General features: G+C 36.0%; 1 protein-coding gene across 4 annotated transcripts in view; it reads right to left on the bottom strand.

Moving 5' to 3' along the window:
- Window positions 1-13,996, bottom strand: part of LOC136872433 (uncharacterized) — a 383,991-nt gene that overhangs the window by 15,944 nt on the left and 354,051 nt on the right. For all 4 annotated transcript variants that reach the window (XM_067146250.2, XM_067146249.2, XM_067146251.2 and 1 more), the window contains one exon: window positions 3,634-3,746. In XM_067146250.2, the coding sequence (XP_067002351.2) occupies window positions 3,634-3,746 (113 nt within the window). The remainder of the gene's footprint in view (window positions 1-3,633; window positions 3,747-13,996) is intronic.

Here is a 13,996-nt window from a genome sequence, read left to right as displayed (position 1 = left end):
CTGGTCAGGCTGATTGGTCTGTAGTTCTCTGGTTTCCTTTTATCACCCTTTCCTTTATAAATTGGTATTATTATAGATTCCTTCCATTCCTTTGGCATTACACCATTATTTATGACACAGTCAAAGAGAAATTTTAAATAAGGCACTATGTACCACCCCATTGTCTTTAATACCTCCCCAGTAATTTGATCACTTCCTGCAGCTTTTCCTTGCTGAAGCAGTTGGATTTCTCTGAAAATATCTTCGTTTGTGAATGAGAAGCTTCTTGTTTCCCTCTGTCTCTCTCCCTCTCTATCTTCTGTTTCGGTTTCCAACTCTTGACAATCATCTACTGAATCTCTAAATTCCCTACTAAATAGGTTTGCTTTCTCAGTATCTGTTAAATAGTGTTCACCCCCTTCTCCCACCATTGTAGGAATTTGGACTCCTTTTCCTTTTTGATTCCTGATATATGAATACAGCTTTTTCCATTTCCCTTTGTGGTCATTACCCTCTTGAAGTATGCCATTCATATAATTCTCTTTTGCTTCCTTTTTCACTCTATTCAGTTCCCTCATTAGCTGTTTTCTAGTTTCTCTACTCTCCCTACCCTCTTTGATTTTCCTGTTTACTATTCTACATTTTCTTTTTAATTTTCTTATTTCCCTTGTATAATAAACAGGGTCTGAGGTCATTTTACCCTTCTTAACAGGTACAAATCTCTTCTCTCCTTCCCAAATAATTCCTTTAAATTTAGCCCAAAGTGTATCTACGTTACTCCCTTCACTTATCCAACAACTGAATTGTGATTTAAGGTAAGTCCCAAATTCATCAACTTTAGTTTTTCTGTACAATTTCTTGTCTTGTGTAACCCTCTTATTAAGCCTTTTTGGTACGAGTCCTACATCCATTATTACAGCCTTATGGTCTCCTATTCCTTCAATTACCTCAATTTTATCAACAATTTCCCATGGTTTAACCAAGAATACATCTAGTAAGTTATTGAGACGAGTCGGTTCTTGTACTACTTGTGTAAATCCTCCCTCCCAAATTAACTTATTTGCCAGTTTCTGTTCATGGGCTTCACTTGCAGCTCCTTTCCATTCAACTTCAGGCAAATGGCTGAAGAAGTCTCAAATAGAGACAAAACATGTCCCAAAATATGTTTAATATGTTTTTATATTAAATAGTTTTCACTTGTAAAGTGATGTGTATTGATTGGGTGACCAAAAACCTAAAATTGTTTCATAATTTTAACGGTATCAATACAGATATATATGATGAAGTTCATAAATTGTATGCTTCCATGTGGCGGCGAAGTGTCGAGGTATGGTGCTGTGTGCTCTGACCATTCTCTTGAAGATTGTATTCTGACTTTTAACAGTGAATTGTGGGTTCGTAGATCTATGGTTTCTTTAAGGTTTACCTCTTCTGGTTGGCCTTTGTGGTGTTTGAATGATACATTTGGGTCTATGATGAAGTCTTTTAGGCTGTGTTCTCTGAAGGCTATCATGTCGAAATGATGAGAACTGCATTCATGGCCAATTAGTGAACTTCTTCGTCAACATTAAAGGCCTTCTTCCTCAGTTCTTTGGCTATGAATGATCTAATTTGATGGTGTAGTGTTTCGAAGAAGCTCTCTGTGTTTGCAGGATCCTAGGACACAAGCAAGTTTCTTTCTCTCCCCAGCAGCGCCGATAGAGGTTGTTGTCTAGGGATCTGTCAGGCACAGAGCGCACTGCAGAAATGTTTGTCCTAATTTTTATTGCCTCTCGTCACTCATTAGACAGGCCGTTGTGATTTCTGACCCAAGAATTTGCTGGTGTATACTCTTTGTATACTTCTATTCCAAGCCCCCTTTCAGTTAGTGAACACCAAGAAGAGAATTCATGATCTCTTAATTCTTGCCAAAAAAAGTTTCTCGTTTAACTTATGAACTTTCATAACTTCAAATAAAAAGTTGCATTATTTTCATAATGAGCATATTGAAACCATATCAACTAATTTACTGCACATCTATGAATAACATCATCTTTCTGTCCATACTATTTTAATATTAACCTGATACTTTGTTTTTACACCAGACAGGACAAATAACGGCTTACGTCAGGATCAGATTAATTTTTGTCTGTTTGGTACAACACCACAGAAAAATGGGTCAGTGGATTTTCATGAAACTCCGTACTGAAGATCAGGGTAAGGGAAAGTAGGATTTTAGCTATAAGTTGTTAAAAAATTCCAGCAGGATGGGAGCTTCCGAGGGGTACTAAAACACAAAACTCTGTCTCCTTCTTAAGGTTCGTTTTACAGGAAAATTGCTCATGACAAAATTAATTTAGAATACTACTTACATTTTTTTCCAATACAGTGAAAAAATATGGGAAATATCAGTGGCTATCATATGAAAGTTTAAGTTCAACTATGCAGAGTTTTTCATTTCAATTTTATTTATTCACAAAGTACAAAATACAACCACACTGAACACTTCACACTTGTACTGTCAACAGATTACTTAAACGTAAACAAATATAGCAAACATTGCTAATAGATCATCCCAACACCATCTTAAATGCTTTGTACATCTCCCTGTGCTTTACGAATATTTACCTGATACTTGGATTTTATACCACAAGGAAGAGAACAAATGTAAAAAAGATAAAACTGCACAGAGTAACAGAGAGCCAGGAAACAAATGGCATGGCAAGCTGCTGACAGAGAAAGAGTGTCCATATAAATGCCTCAGTGTTCTCTCAACAACATGAGGATTCTTTAGAAATGTAATCATGCAAATGCTGTTTGATTGTCCCATTAATGATGGGTACAATAGCTAGTTATCTATAAAAATAATTCAGCATGAAACAACTGTTTATTTTTAAATTCAATTGGCCTTGATAATGATAAGAGTATTTTTAGTCAATATTTCCATTAATTTGTTGTAACAAGGACACTGTATTTTTAATAGGTTTCTGCACAGAAAATGTTGTAGGCAGTAACACTTTTAAGGAATATATAGAAAAACTGCATATAGCATGTAAGTGTTACCACTTACTGCATACTGAGCACTTATCGAAATGTGTGTGCAGAGGACTAGTAATTGAATTAGCTTTAAGGTATTTACCAAATGCAATTGATAGTAATTATGCAATTGTACTGTATAACTTTGCCAACTTTTTGTTTTACATGAAACAATAATAATCCAGTATTGATATTAAAATCATAATCATGAAGCATAATAATCTGTCCTCAGTATTGATAAGCATGTAAAACGTTATACTGCAAGTTATACTGGTACTGTTATTTAATAATCAGTTAATCCAATGTCAACTGAAATTTATGGTAACAATTAGACTTGGGTCTTTAAAAATATTTGTTAGGAGGCCCTCTTAATAAAATTATTGTACAGTATTTTCAAACTGTTACATAAGAGGGGGACCTCATGATGAAGGTACCATAATTTGTGCTGCCCGGAGCGAGTGCCCCGCTCGCTCTACCTTTGCAACGGCCCTGTATGCTCCTATATTTCTATGTATTGACCTGATTTCTCACTCATTTGTTCCTTTCCATTACTCCCTCCAAGTAATGAGTGTAGTTCACAAGACCACCAAGTTTAACATTACAATTATTTTATGTGATAAAAGTGAGTATAGTACTTACGGAGCCAGGAATTTCTTTTCCTCTTCTTCTGGGAGACGGAAAATGCAAATATTTGGAATTATTTGTTTAATGTAATGCTCTTTCAAACTTTGCCACGTTCGTCCAGGACACACCTGAAAATTGAATGACTGAATATAGGATTGCCATAATGTGAAAGTCCAAAACCAGGACATAATTGACCTATTAGTATAGCTGATATAAGGAAGCATTTATCATAACAAAATAATGTTAGTATGTTTGTATCAATTTCATTTAATGATGAGAACAAGCAACAGAAAAAATAAAAATCGCAGATAAACTTGAAGACTTAGTATACAACCTTAAACAAATTGCAGAAATCCTGGCTCCAATTAAACCACGTAAAAAACACGAATGGTGCAACAGCGAATGTGATGAAACAGTGGAGAAAAGACATCGGGCATGGCTATTACTCAGTCACAAAAATCAGAAATATCCTATCAAAATCTAGTAAAACAGGGAAAAGAAACTACCCAAGTCTTAAGAAGAATAAAAAGAGAGCATCATAAGGAGACATTACAATTCATTGAAGAAGATTTCCATAAAACTCAACCAAGGGACTACTACAAAACCTTCAGAAAACAGCTCCGAAAATATGAACTCCCAACCCTCCTGATGAAGGATGAAAATGGTAAGTTGGAGGAGCTGTCCTGTTTAGATCAAGAGTCTTAAGTTCATCATGGACTATAACAGGAGAAGAAACAGAGATATGGTGATAACACTTGTAGATTTCAAGAAAGCTTATGACTGCATCCGTAGACAAACCCTGTTTAAAATTTTAAGACACCTTGGACTACACCTCAAATTAATGAACATGATAAAATTGACTCTCACTAACACCAAATCAAAAGTGAAGTTTAGGGGTGAAATATCAGTCATTTGAAATTAAAACTGGACTACGGCAGGGAGATGGGCTCTCACCACTATTATTTAATTGTGCTCTAGAAATGGTAATGAGGGAATGGTTTAGGAAATGTCACCCAAAAATAAACATTGGCCGAAAAATCAAAACATACTGCCTGGGTTTCGTCGATGATTTAGCATTACTAGCAGTGGACATAAAAGAGGCAAACACCCAGATATCAGAACTTCAAAACATTGCAAATAAAACTGGCCTCAAAAATCATTTGAAAAAAACAGAAATTATGCCCCAAAAACAAACACAACTAAAAGAAGTTACCATAAATGGTAATAAAATCAAAATAGTAACTCAATTTGGAGAAATAATAACACATACCCTAAATGAAAAAAAAATCTCAATCCAAACAAGAATAAATAGATTAGCTAAAGCACAAAAATTAACATAGGACATCTATAAAAAGAAATGTCTATCAATAAATGCAAAAAATGAAACACTACAACACAGTTATAAAACCAGAAGCTACATATGCAGCAGAAACACTTTTTCACTTGAATAAACAATCAAAAACTGACAGGCTTCAGAAAACTGAAAGGAGGATTGGAAGAACCTGCATCAACAAAAAATACCAGAAAGATGGACAATGGCAGATAATACCTAAAGAAGTTGCGTACAAAGAGCTAGAATGCATTACAGATACTATGCGTAAGAGGAGCCTGGGATTCTTTGGAAATATCATGAGTATGCAGGATTCGAGACTTCTGAAACAACTAGTACAACACAATCTCACCTCAAAAAATACCACAATAGGATGTAAATGGATCAGAGAAGTAAGAGAGGATCTGACAGAAATAGGCCTTACAACAGAAGACACCAAAAAGTAAGATAAAACTGAATACACAACTCAAAAAAACAAACATCCACTTTACCCTTACGCGAAACAAACCAACAACATCATTTTCAACTGAGGAAAGGGTATGAAGATCGGAGCGCCTGAAGTACTGGGAGGACCGCAAAGCCCAAACAATCCCTTCAAAGAGACCTGAACGATGGACTGAATAAAGTGATCCTATGTGGTCATAAAACAAGAAAAAGGGGATTAGAACAAGCATTGCTACAAAAATGTATACTAATTGTACTATTGTACTAATTTAAATTAAGTGCCTTGGAGAATACCATCTGATATATGAAGTTTGCAACAACTAATACAAGAAGTTTGAACATTTCTCAATAGATGTCGCTACTATAAACTTATGTTGTGCCCTCTGGTGTGAAGATGAACTATTAAAATTCTAAAGTAATTGTGTATGTAAAGGTTGTCTAAACTGGAATGTATCGTATTTTTTTGATGTTCAAAAGTTATCAACACTTCTATCTCTTCCCGCCAACCTAAGATGTTCACCATTGAAAAATTTTGTGGATTTATTTTTCTACGAATCAAAATTTTCTGGTATTTATTTGTTTATCCAATAAGAATTAAGGGTGTGTCAGGCCTTAGCCCAGAGTTTTCTGGAACTTTCCCCTCGGGAATAAATGCTGGCACATTTTTGGACCAGGTTGTCTTAGTGATCGCTCCAGTCTAGAGTGTGTTTATAAAGGAGGCGTGGGTGCCTCGTCCATCTTTGGGAGGTCCACCAGCTCAATGTAATGGCAGATTCCATATAACCATGTGATAGTCTTTGAAAACTAGCTCGAGGGGAAGGTTTCCAGTCTTTAGTAATGTAACTTTTCTTTTTTCAAATGTAAATTTCAACCTTTTAAATGTAAATTTCTATCAAGCCAAAAGAAATTAACCAAAATCAGGGAGTAGAGAGTGAGGTACCCTCTCATATTCCCTCTCAACATGATTTTGAGGCGACTGTGATTTTGTAACCCTTTCTGTCTCATAATTTCTTTCATGGTGACAAGACCGCTGTATTTTGAAAGATGTTGTGTACTATGTTATGCAATTTTGGAAAGCCTCAAGAAAAAGACATGAAGAAGGACAAAAGTCATTGCCTTCATTTTGATATTGTAAAATCTGTTTATTTTGCTTTGACTTGAAAAACTGAGTATAATATGTAAAATTATCATTTTGGATATGGACCGGAGAAGAACAACATTAATTAAGGATTGGACAAAAGTATTACTACCATTATTAAGATTTAAAATTTACACCTATGAAGAACATGAACTCTAAAGAAGAATTACTGAACTAAATGTCTGGCTCCATGTCTAAATTGTTAGCGTGCTGGCCTTTGGTCACGGGGGTCCCGGGTTCAATTCCCGGCAGGGTTGGAAATTTTAACCATAATTGGTTAATTCCCCTGGCGCGGGGACTGAGTGTATGTGTCGTCTTCATCATCATTTCATCCTCATCACGACGCGCAGGTCGCCTACGGGAGTCAAATTAAAAGACCTGCACTTGGCGAGCTGAACATGTCCTTGGACACTCCCGGCACTAAAATCCATACGCCATTTCATTTTTACTGCTGACCCTAAAAAATGAGAGAGAGAGAGAGAGTCTGAACTAGGACTTGCATAAAGAGAAGATTACATTTAGGATGGTTTACAACATTACTAAAGAAGACAATCCCAAAAGCTACCACAACCATTTATGAATGACTTTGGAACAATTAAGTTTATTTGCTTGAAAAAGTTACAATTGCAACAAGGAAATAAGATATTGTAATGCGAGAAGCATTATCCCAGAGCTGAAATTGCAGTTTACACTCAGATATTTTGAAAGTGGTGATTCATATTCTCTACAGTTTTACTACCATATTCCAAAAAGCACAATTTCAAAATTTGTTTCAGAGGTTTGTGATGCCATCTACACAACATTCTTCTTCTTCTACCACTTTATATACCTTGGTGGGGTTGTGGGTATAAACTGTGTTGCACATGTGGCCTGATGTCAACCCTATGTGGAGGGATGTACCATATTTACTCGTCTGTAATACCCCCTTTTACCCCTAACTTTCATTTAAAAAAAATTATGTATGTATGTGATGAAACCATTCAATACCACATTAATAGACATGCTGTGAAGCCCAGTAAGATATGTGTACCATTTTCCGCATCATTTTATGAAGTATTTGGTTGCAACAGCATTTTACGCCGACTGGAATACGAACGACGCTGCATGAGTTCGGACGCAAGAATCCTAGTTACGCGTACAGAGAGGGAGAAGCTGTTACTCTCAGAATGCTGCCTGTATCAGAAGGCGTGGTTAACTTACAGTGTTTCAACTCAAGAACTGGGTATTACCACCAGTTTCCCACCTATTTCTTGGATACCAACCCACAAATTTTGCGGGATGGGCAATAATAATAATAATAATAATAATAATAATAATAATAATAATAATAAGAAGAAGAAGAAGAAGAAGAAGAAGAAGAAGAAAATTTTGTTACAAGCCCAGGAGAAGTATATATAAGGAATCGCTAAACTCTGCCTAATTTACCATATTGAATAATATAAAGATATGAGTTACTTCTCGAATGCATTCCTAATGACGCATTTAGATAACACCACTGTGATGGTTGCCAGATGTCTTTGGTAGTGTTCATAACATAGAGCAGGGAGTCTCCATTACCCCCACTATCACACGCCAAAAAGTCAAAGAATGCTTTAGCAATTACTATTAATCCTGCGATGCGATTTGGATGAAAATAGATCAGTAGATAGAGGGTGTAAAGATCTATAATTTTAATATCCATTCGACTCTGGAAGTAATTGTGTCAAAGTGGAAGGAGCTTTCCATCTCCAGGGCGAATTCCACCGATCTGCTATAAAAGGAGCCTCTCCGTGCCTGCCAATATTCATTCTATTCAATATATTTGTAGCGTTACGCTTGAGAAAATTATGCCTACACGAACTATTAATAATAATAATGAACACTGAAAATAATAATAATAATAATAATAATAATAATAATAATAATAATAATAATAATAATAATAATAATAATAATAATAATAATAACAATATGAAACTATGAATAGAAAATAATATTGACACTTAATAATATGAATAGGGAAATAGTAAAATAATAAATACGCAAAATCAAACCAAATGCAGGGGAACACTTACAGGCCTAATAATGACAACTAATGAGGATTGTGGAAGGTGCAGGATCCCTATGAGGTCCATGGGAACGTATGATGTTATGGGGGAGAAAAGGCTCACAAGAAACACCCTCTAGCTCAACTATATTAAAATAAACATAAATGACATAGCAACTGATACTTAACTCACAAACCAAATCTGTTTAATGACAGATACAGATCAGCTAAACAAATGAAAACCTAATCAGGATACTTAAATCACTTGATAAAATATAAGTTTAACGTCGTAGGTTTATGCAGAATTACAATGATTTTTGATTAAAAATGCAGGTGAAAGAATTGAAATTACAAACAACGGGAATTTAGGGCAAACTCAGACACGTTAAATTTAAAACTTTGAAAATGACATTAAGCAAGAAAATACCGAAACGTAAAAGGAATTAAATTAAATCATTCGAAATCAGAAACTTTGAAATGACAATAGAAATGGCACTTACCAATAAGGAGGTAGGGTTTCCGGAGGGGAAACTCTTGAGCGCATACGCATTCAGGGATGGTCAGATGGAATAGACGCCAAGAACTCGCATCATACACGCAAAGCCGGGGGAAGACCGGAAATGGCCCGATCACAATTAACCAATGGGAAACAAATTCCACTAGATTCCCGTTTTTTTTTTTTTTCTCCAATCGAAAAATCTGTTATTTTAGCCAATCCAATTCAATCCACTTGTATGACCATATATGGTCATTTCCTGGCCTACTGATGCGAGAGGAATTACATCACCTGTTTCAACATCGGTAACTGCATGTGTGGTATAGGATGTCTCAAAATTAAAGCACCTTACACATTTTAAAAATCAGATTACAAGGTAACAAATTTTGACATACAGAATTTAAAAAAATAATTTTCAAATAATTCTTCAAGAAATTCTTCAAGTTAAAACGTCCCAAGTGTCTTTTCTTCACCCTTGCTGACATTAATTTAAATGATCAATTACATAAAATTTATATACGAAAATAAATCACTTCAAAAACAATTCTGGCACCTTGCAATGTTCATTTACAGTTCCATATATCTTCATGTTTCCCCTAATTTACATTTTAAAAAAATATTACAAACATATTAAAATTTATTTTTTCTTCCAGTTACATAAAAAATAATTCCAGCAGAGTCCAGAATTCTTATTTCTTCATTTCTCACAATACAAATAATTACAAACAAAAATGCAATTCTGCTGTTCTTTCTTGATGACACACCTGTCACATCATTTTCCCCTCCTTCAAACTCGAGCTAAGCTTGAGAAAAAACAAAAAAAAAAAAACAAAAAACACTTAAACTTTACGGGGGGGGGGGGTTGTGACCACCTACATCCGACACTTTACATCACAATATCGAGTCTATCCAGTCATAAGTTTATTAGAGGCTTATGTGTTTCACAGTGCAGCTTAAGTGTTTCTGTGTGTAGAGCTACATTTATTGTGTGGTGGATGTGTGTGATATCGACATTAGTACTCAGTAAGGGAGTGAATACAAATAATATGATCTTCAGGGTAAATAAATGAATTTCATTTGAAGACTGGGTTGCGTTATCTGCAAATCGTCAGTGCGTAGTGAGATATTAAGCATAGACAACTAATGATCATTGTGTCATAATTAGCTCATGTGCAGATATTAGAAGCAGTAAATGTCATAAATAAAATGTCGTCAGATCAGCCAGGAATGTGTACCATAAGTGAAGAGTGACACTCAGTTGGGAAATAGACACATTAGCAAATATATTTATCTGTAACGAACAGGATGCGAGTGGCGATCTTCAGAGACACTACTTGCCGCTTATGGTAGTCCATCTCGAGCTTATGGCTGGTTACTACCATTGTCGCATTATCTTGAAGTCAGATAAAAATTGCTTGAAATAACCTGATTTATATTTATGTTCATATGTATGTCAGTGCCCCTCTAACCCAGGATCTATGTCTTCCAGAATGCGCCTTTGTGCCAGCAATAATCTTGAGTGGAGAAACAGCGTGGAAATTTCAACGGCTTGGAGGTAGCTGTTTCCAGGACATCATGGAGTCAACACATAGACGAATGAACCCAGGACCTTCTACTAGCAAAATGGCAGTCATGGATAACTAAATCCATATGGGTATCGCCAGATGACAGTAGGTTACACACCAAAATGATAAGTACATTCCAATGATCTCTTAGCATGAAAATCCATCAATGTTGCAGTAATATGATAATTTAACTTTGGTAGATAAAGTCAGTAAAATGCACTGTGATTTCCTATATGATGTGTAGATAACAAGATGTACGAGTGTTAAAGGGGTATATTTTTTGTTTTATTAACTTTATTTTTTAACTTCAGTGTGATTATGGGTTAATCATAACATTTATTTCCGGGAATCTGCATGAACTAGTGTATAATGCCCTATACGTTATGTGTCTATTTTAGTCAAGCACTCGTAGGTGGGGTGGATTTAAATAATTAGTTTAATTTCCAAAATATTTCCAATTAAATTCAGATGGTACAATCTTCTTAAGTTCCAAACACTAATTTGTTCAGGTGCTTCACAATTTAAATTTTGCATGACTATGGACAGGCTCCTTTAGTTTAAGGATGTTGTTAACACATTGACGATGGGTGCCGAATGGAGGCTGCTACCCCATGCAGACCAAGAAGTTCAAGCCTCCAAGAAAGAAATTGCACTGCAGCACTCAAACCACTGTAACTCGAAATGTATTCAAGATATCGACCTCAAACTTGGAACATGTACTCACTAAGTTGCTTCGTAGCCTGTACGTTGTGATACTTTTCAAAGCAATACCGTTTGTGGCTCCATTCAATAGTATTTCTAAGCACAATGTAGTATGAATGCCGTATTTGTGAAATTCGTATACTCACTGTTTTCGAGTATGCAAGGATTTTTCTTTACGGCTACTCCCCATTTAGTGTTAGCCATTAATCATTAGAAATATCTAATTCACTGTCATTCAGAACCTATTATAACCAGTCTGTACATAATTAATCACAATTATCACTAGCCGTCGGCAACTGAATACGCCGCACCATGTTGACATCTGCATGGGTGTTCCAAGGAATAGCTCTACATATCCAACATTACATTGTTAAATACATGAAGATTTAAAGAAAGAAAGATGCAGCAATAATTTATATTCCAAGACTACACTGTTTGTAACTCATAATCTCACTCACAATAAGATAAATAATCAAGAAAATACAAGGTGCATAAAAGCGAGAATTCTCATAGCCCGTCACCAACTGTCAGCTGGAAACTATGAGAATTCTAAGGGCTCATCACCCATGTGACACATCGATAATGAATCTGCATATAATTGATGAAATAGTTTGTCGTCATGTAGGGCACGTTGCCATGGGCACGCTATCTTGTACAATGATTCTCGGTGCATAAGAACACCTGTGTATACACAAAGTTTCCATGGCTACAACGATTGTAGAATAAAAAATAAAAAAATTACATCAACACCTGAAATATATGATCCCTCTACTCCATGACATGATTGAAAGTAGTTAAAATTACAGCCAACAGATAGCACAAGCTACAAATGATACCCGTGTGTAAAAACGGAGATACTGAGCTCGATAGCTGCAGTCGCTTAAGTGCGGCCAGTATCCAGTGTTCGGGAGATAGTAGGTTCGAACCCCACTGTCGGCAGCCCTGAAAATGGTTTTCCGTGGTTTCCCATTTTCACACCAGGCAAATGCTGGGGCTGTACCTTAATTAAGGCCACGGCCGCTTCCTTCCCACTCTTAGCCCTTTCCTGTCCCATCGTCGCCATAAGACCTATCCGTGTCGGTGCGACGTCAAGCCAATAGCAAAAACAACGGAGATCTCCGGGGCCCGTCGTCAACCACTGGTCGCAGCACTATGGAGATCTCCGGGGCCGGTTGTCAATGTGTTAAGTGAAGAAGATGCGATTGCTTGCGGTGTGAACAAATGACTTAGATACGTGAGTGTGTGCAATGTTATAATTCAATCCATATTGTTGAGGGTTATCTACAATTTTAGAAGATATTTGAATAGTGTGGATATAAAGTACCTGTATTTGAAATTAAGGGCGACAGAAATGATAGGTGAAGAATGTGCAGGACGGGAGAAATGATGATAATAACAACAATAGAGAGGCTAGTAATGAATTCTGCTGAGGCATTAGATAAAATGAATGATATGTGAATAGTGCTCATGGAGGTAATATGCATGCGTGAGATGAAATGAAGATTTAATCACTTATTCTGGATGGAATTGCGTGTACACACTCAGCTGTTGAAGCTACAGCTTGTCTTTGAGATGAGTGATTTATGGCCTCATAGCGGAGGCGAAGGAAAGTGAGATTCCAGATCCTCAGTTGCCGCCTGTGTGCCTGTAAATGGCAGAGACAATATCGCTCATTTCAAATACCGTACCTAAATATTTAAGTGCTTAGTAATTTGTTTTCACAAGGCTACGTGTTCATTGAGCCAGAGTTGATGTATTCCCTCCAATTAGGGTATTTAAATAAAGTAGTAGTAGGGAATTTCAGATAGTACTTCAAAGTTAAGATGGCGTAGTTCGATACCCGACTGGTATCGAAATCCATGGATCAATACCAGAAGACCTTTAAGGGGTCACAGATTCCGGAGAGCATTAAAATGTATTATTATTTGTTTACAGGGATAATGATCCACCGTAATATATGTGATTGTTTGTGCTGCGTGTAATTGTATGTTGATTCATTTGTGGAGTTACAGGCTAACCAACATTGAAGTGTCTGCATTGTATATATTAGTATTAAGTTTATCACCCCAGACATACCCGCATAATCGGTAGTGTAGTAATGTTTAATGTGATACTGTAAGAATTATAGTGATAGGCGACGACAAGATTTTTAAGACTGCATAATTAGTAGAATAGATGGGATGTACTTGTCAAACATCATGTCCACGATCTCGACTCTGTAAAAATGATTCACCAGAGGTGTCACCTTCTTCATGTAATGTATGTTGTTATGTCACAGTATAGTGGACATCCAAATGATATCAATATTAAGGTGAAAAGGACAGATCCCTATTAATTTGTAGTGAAGTGTAATATATGCGGTATTGAGTGATTTTGGACTGGGAATGCCAGAATGAAATTTGGGTGTGAATAACAAACTGACAAAGACATTAAATGGCATTACCCATGCATTAAGGTTAAGTGAATTATATTTTAAAAATTGCTATGCAGGCAATTATGTGGCATCTCTTGTGTGTATAAAGTTTTCTTAACCAATGATTTCTCTCAGTGATTAAAATTATGTTGTGAATTTGGTAAAAATCCATTCTTATTATTTAGTAGATTGTGTATATCTCTTACCATAGAGCCCTACTTTCAGGATGTTTATCTCATATACCCATTTTATTTATCGTGCATA

The sequence above is a fragment of the Anabrus simplex genome, chromosome 4, assembly GCF_040414725.1.
Source record: "Anabrus simplex isolate iqAnaSimp1 chromosome 4, ASM4041472v1, whole genome shotgun sequence".
Classification (NCBI taxonomy): domain Eukaryota; kingdom Metazoa; phylum Arthropoda; class Insecta; order Orthoptera; family Tettigoniidae; genus Anabrus; species Anabrus simplex.
This window is presented reverse-complemented; position numbering and strand designations above follow the sequence as displayed.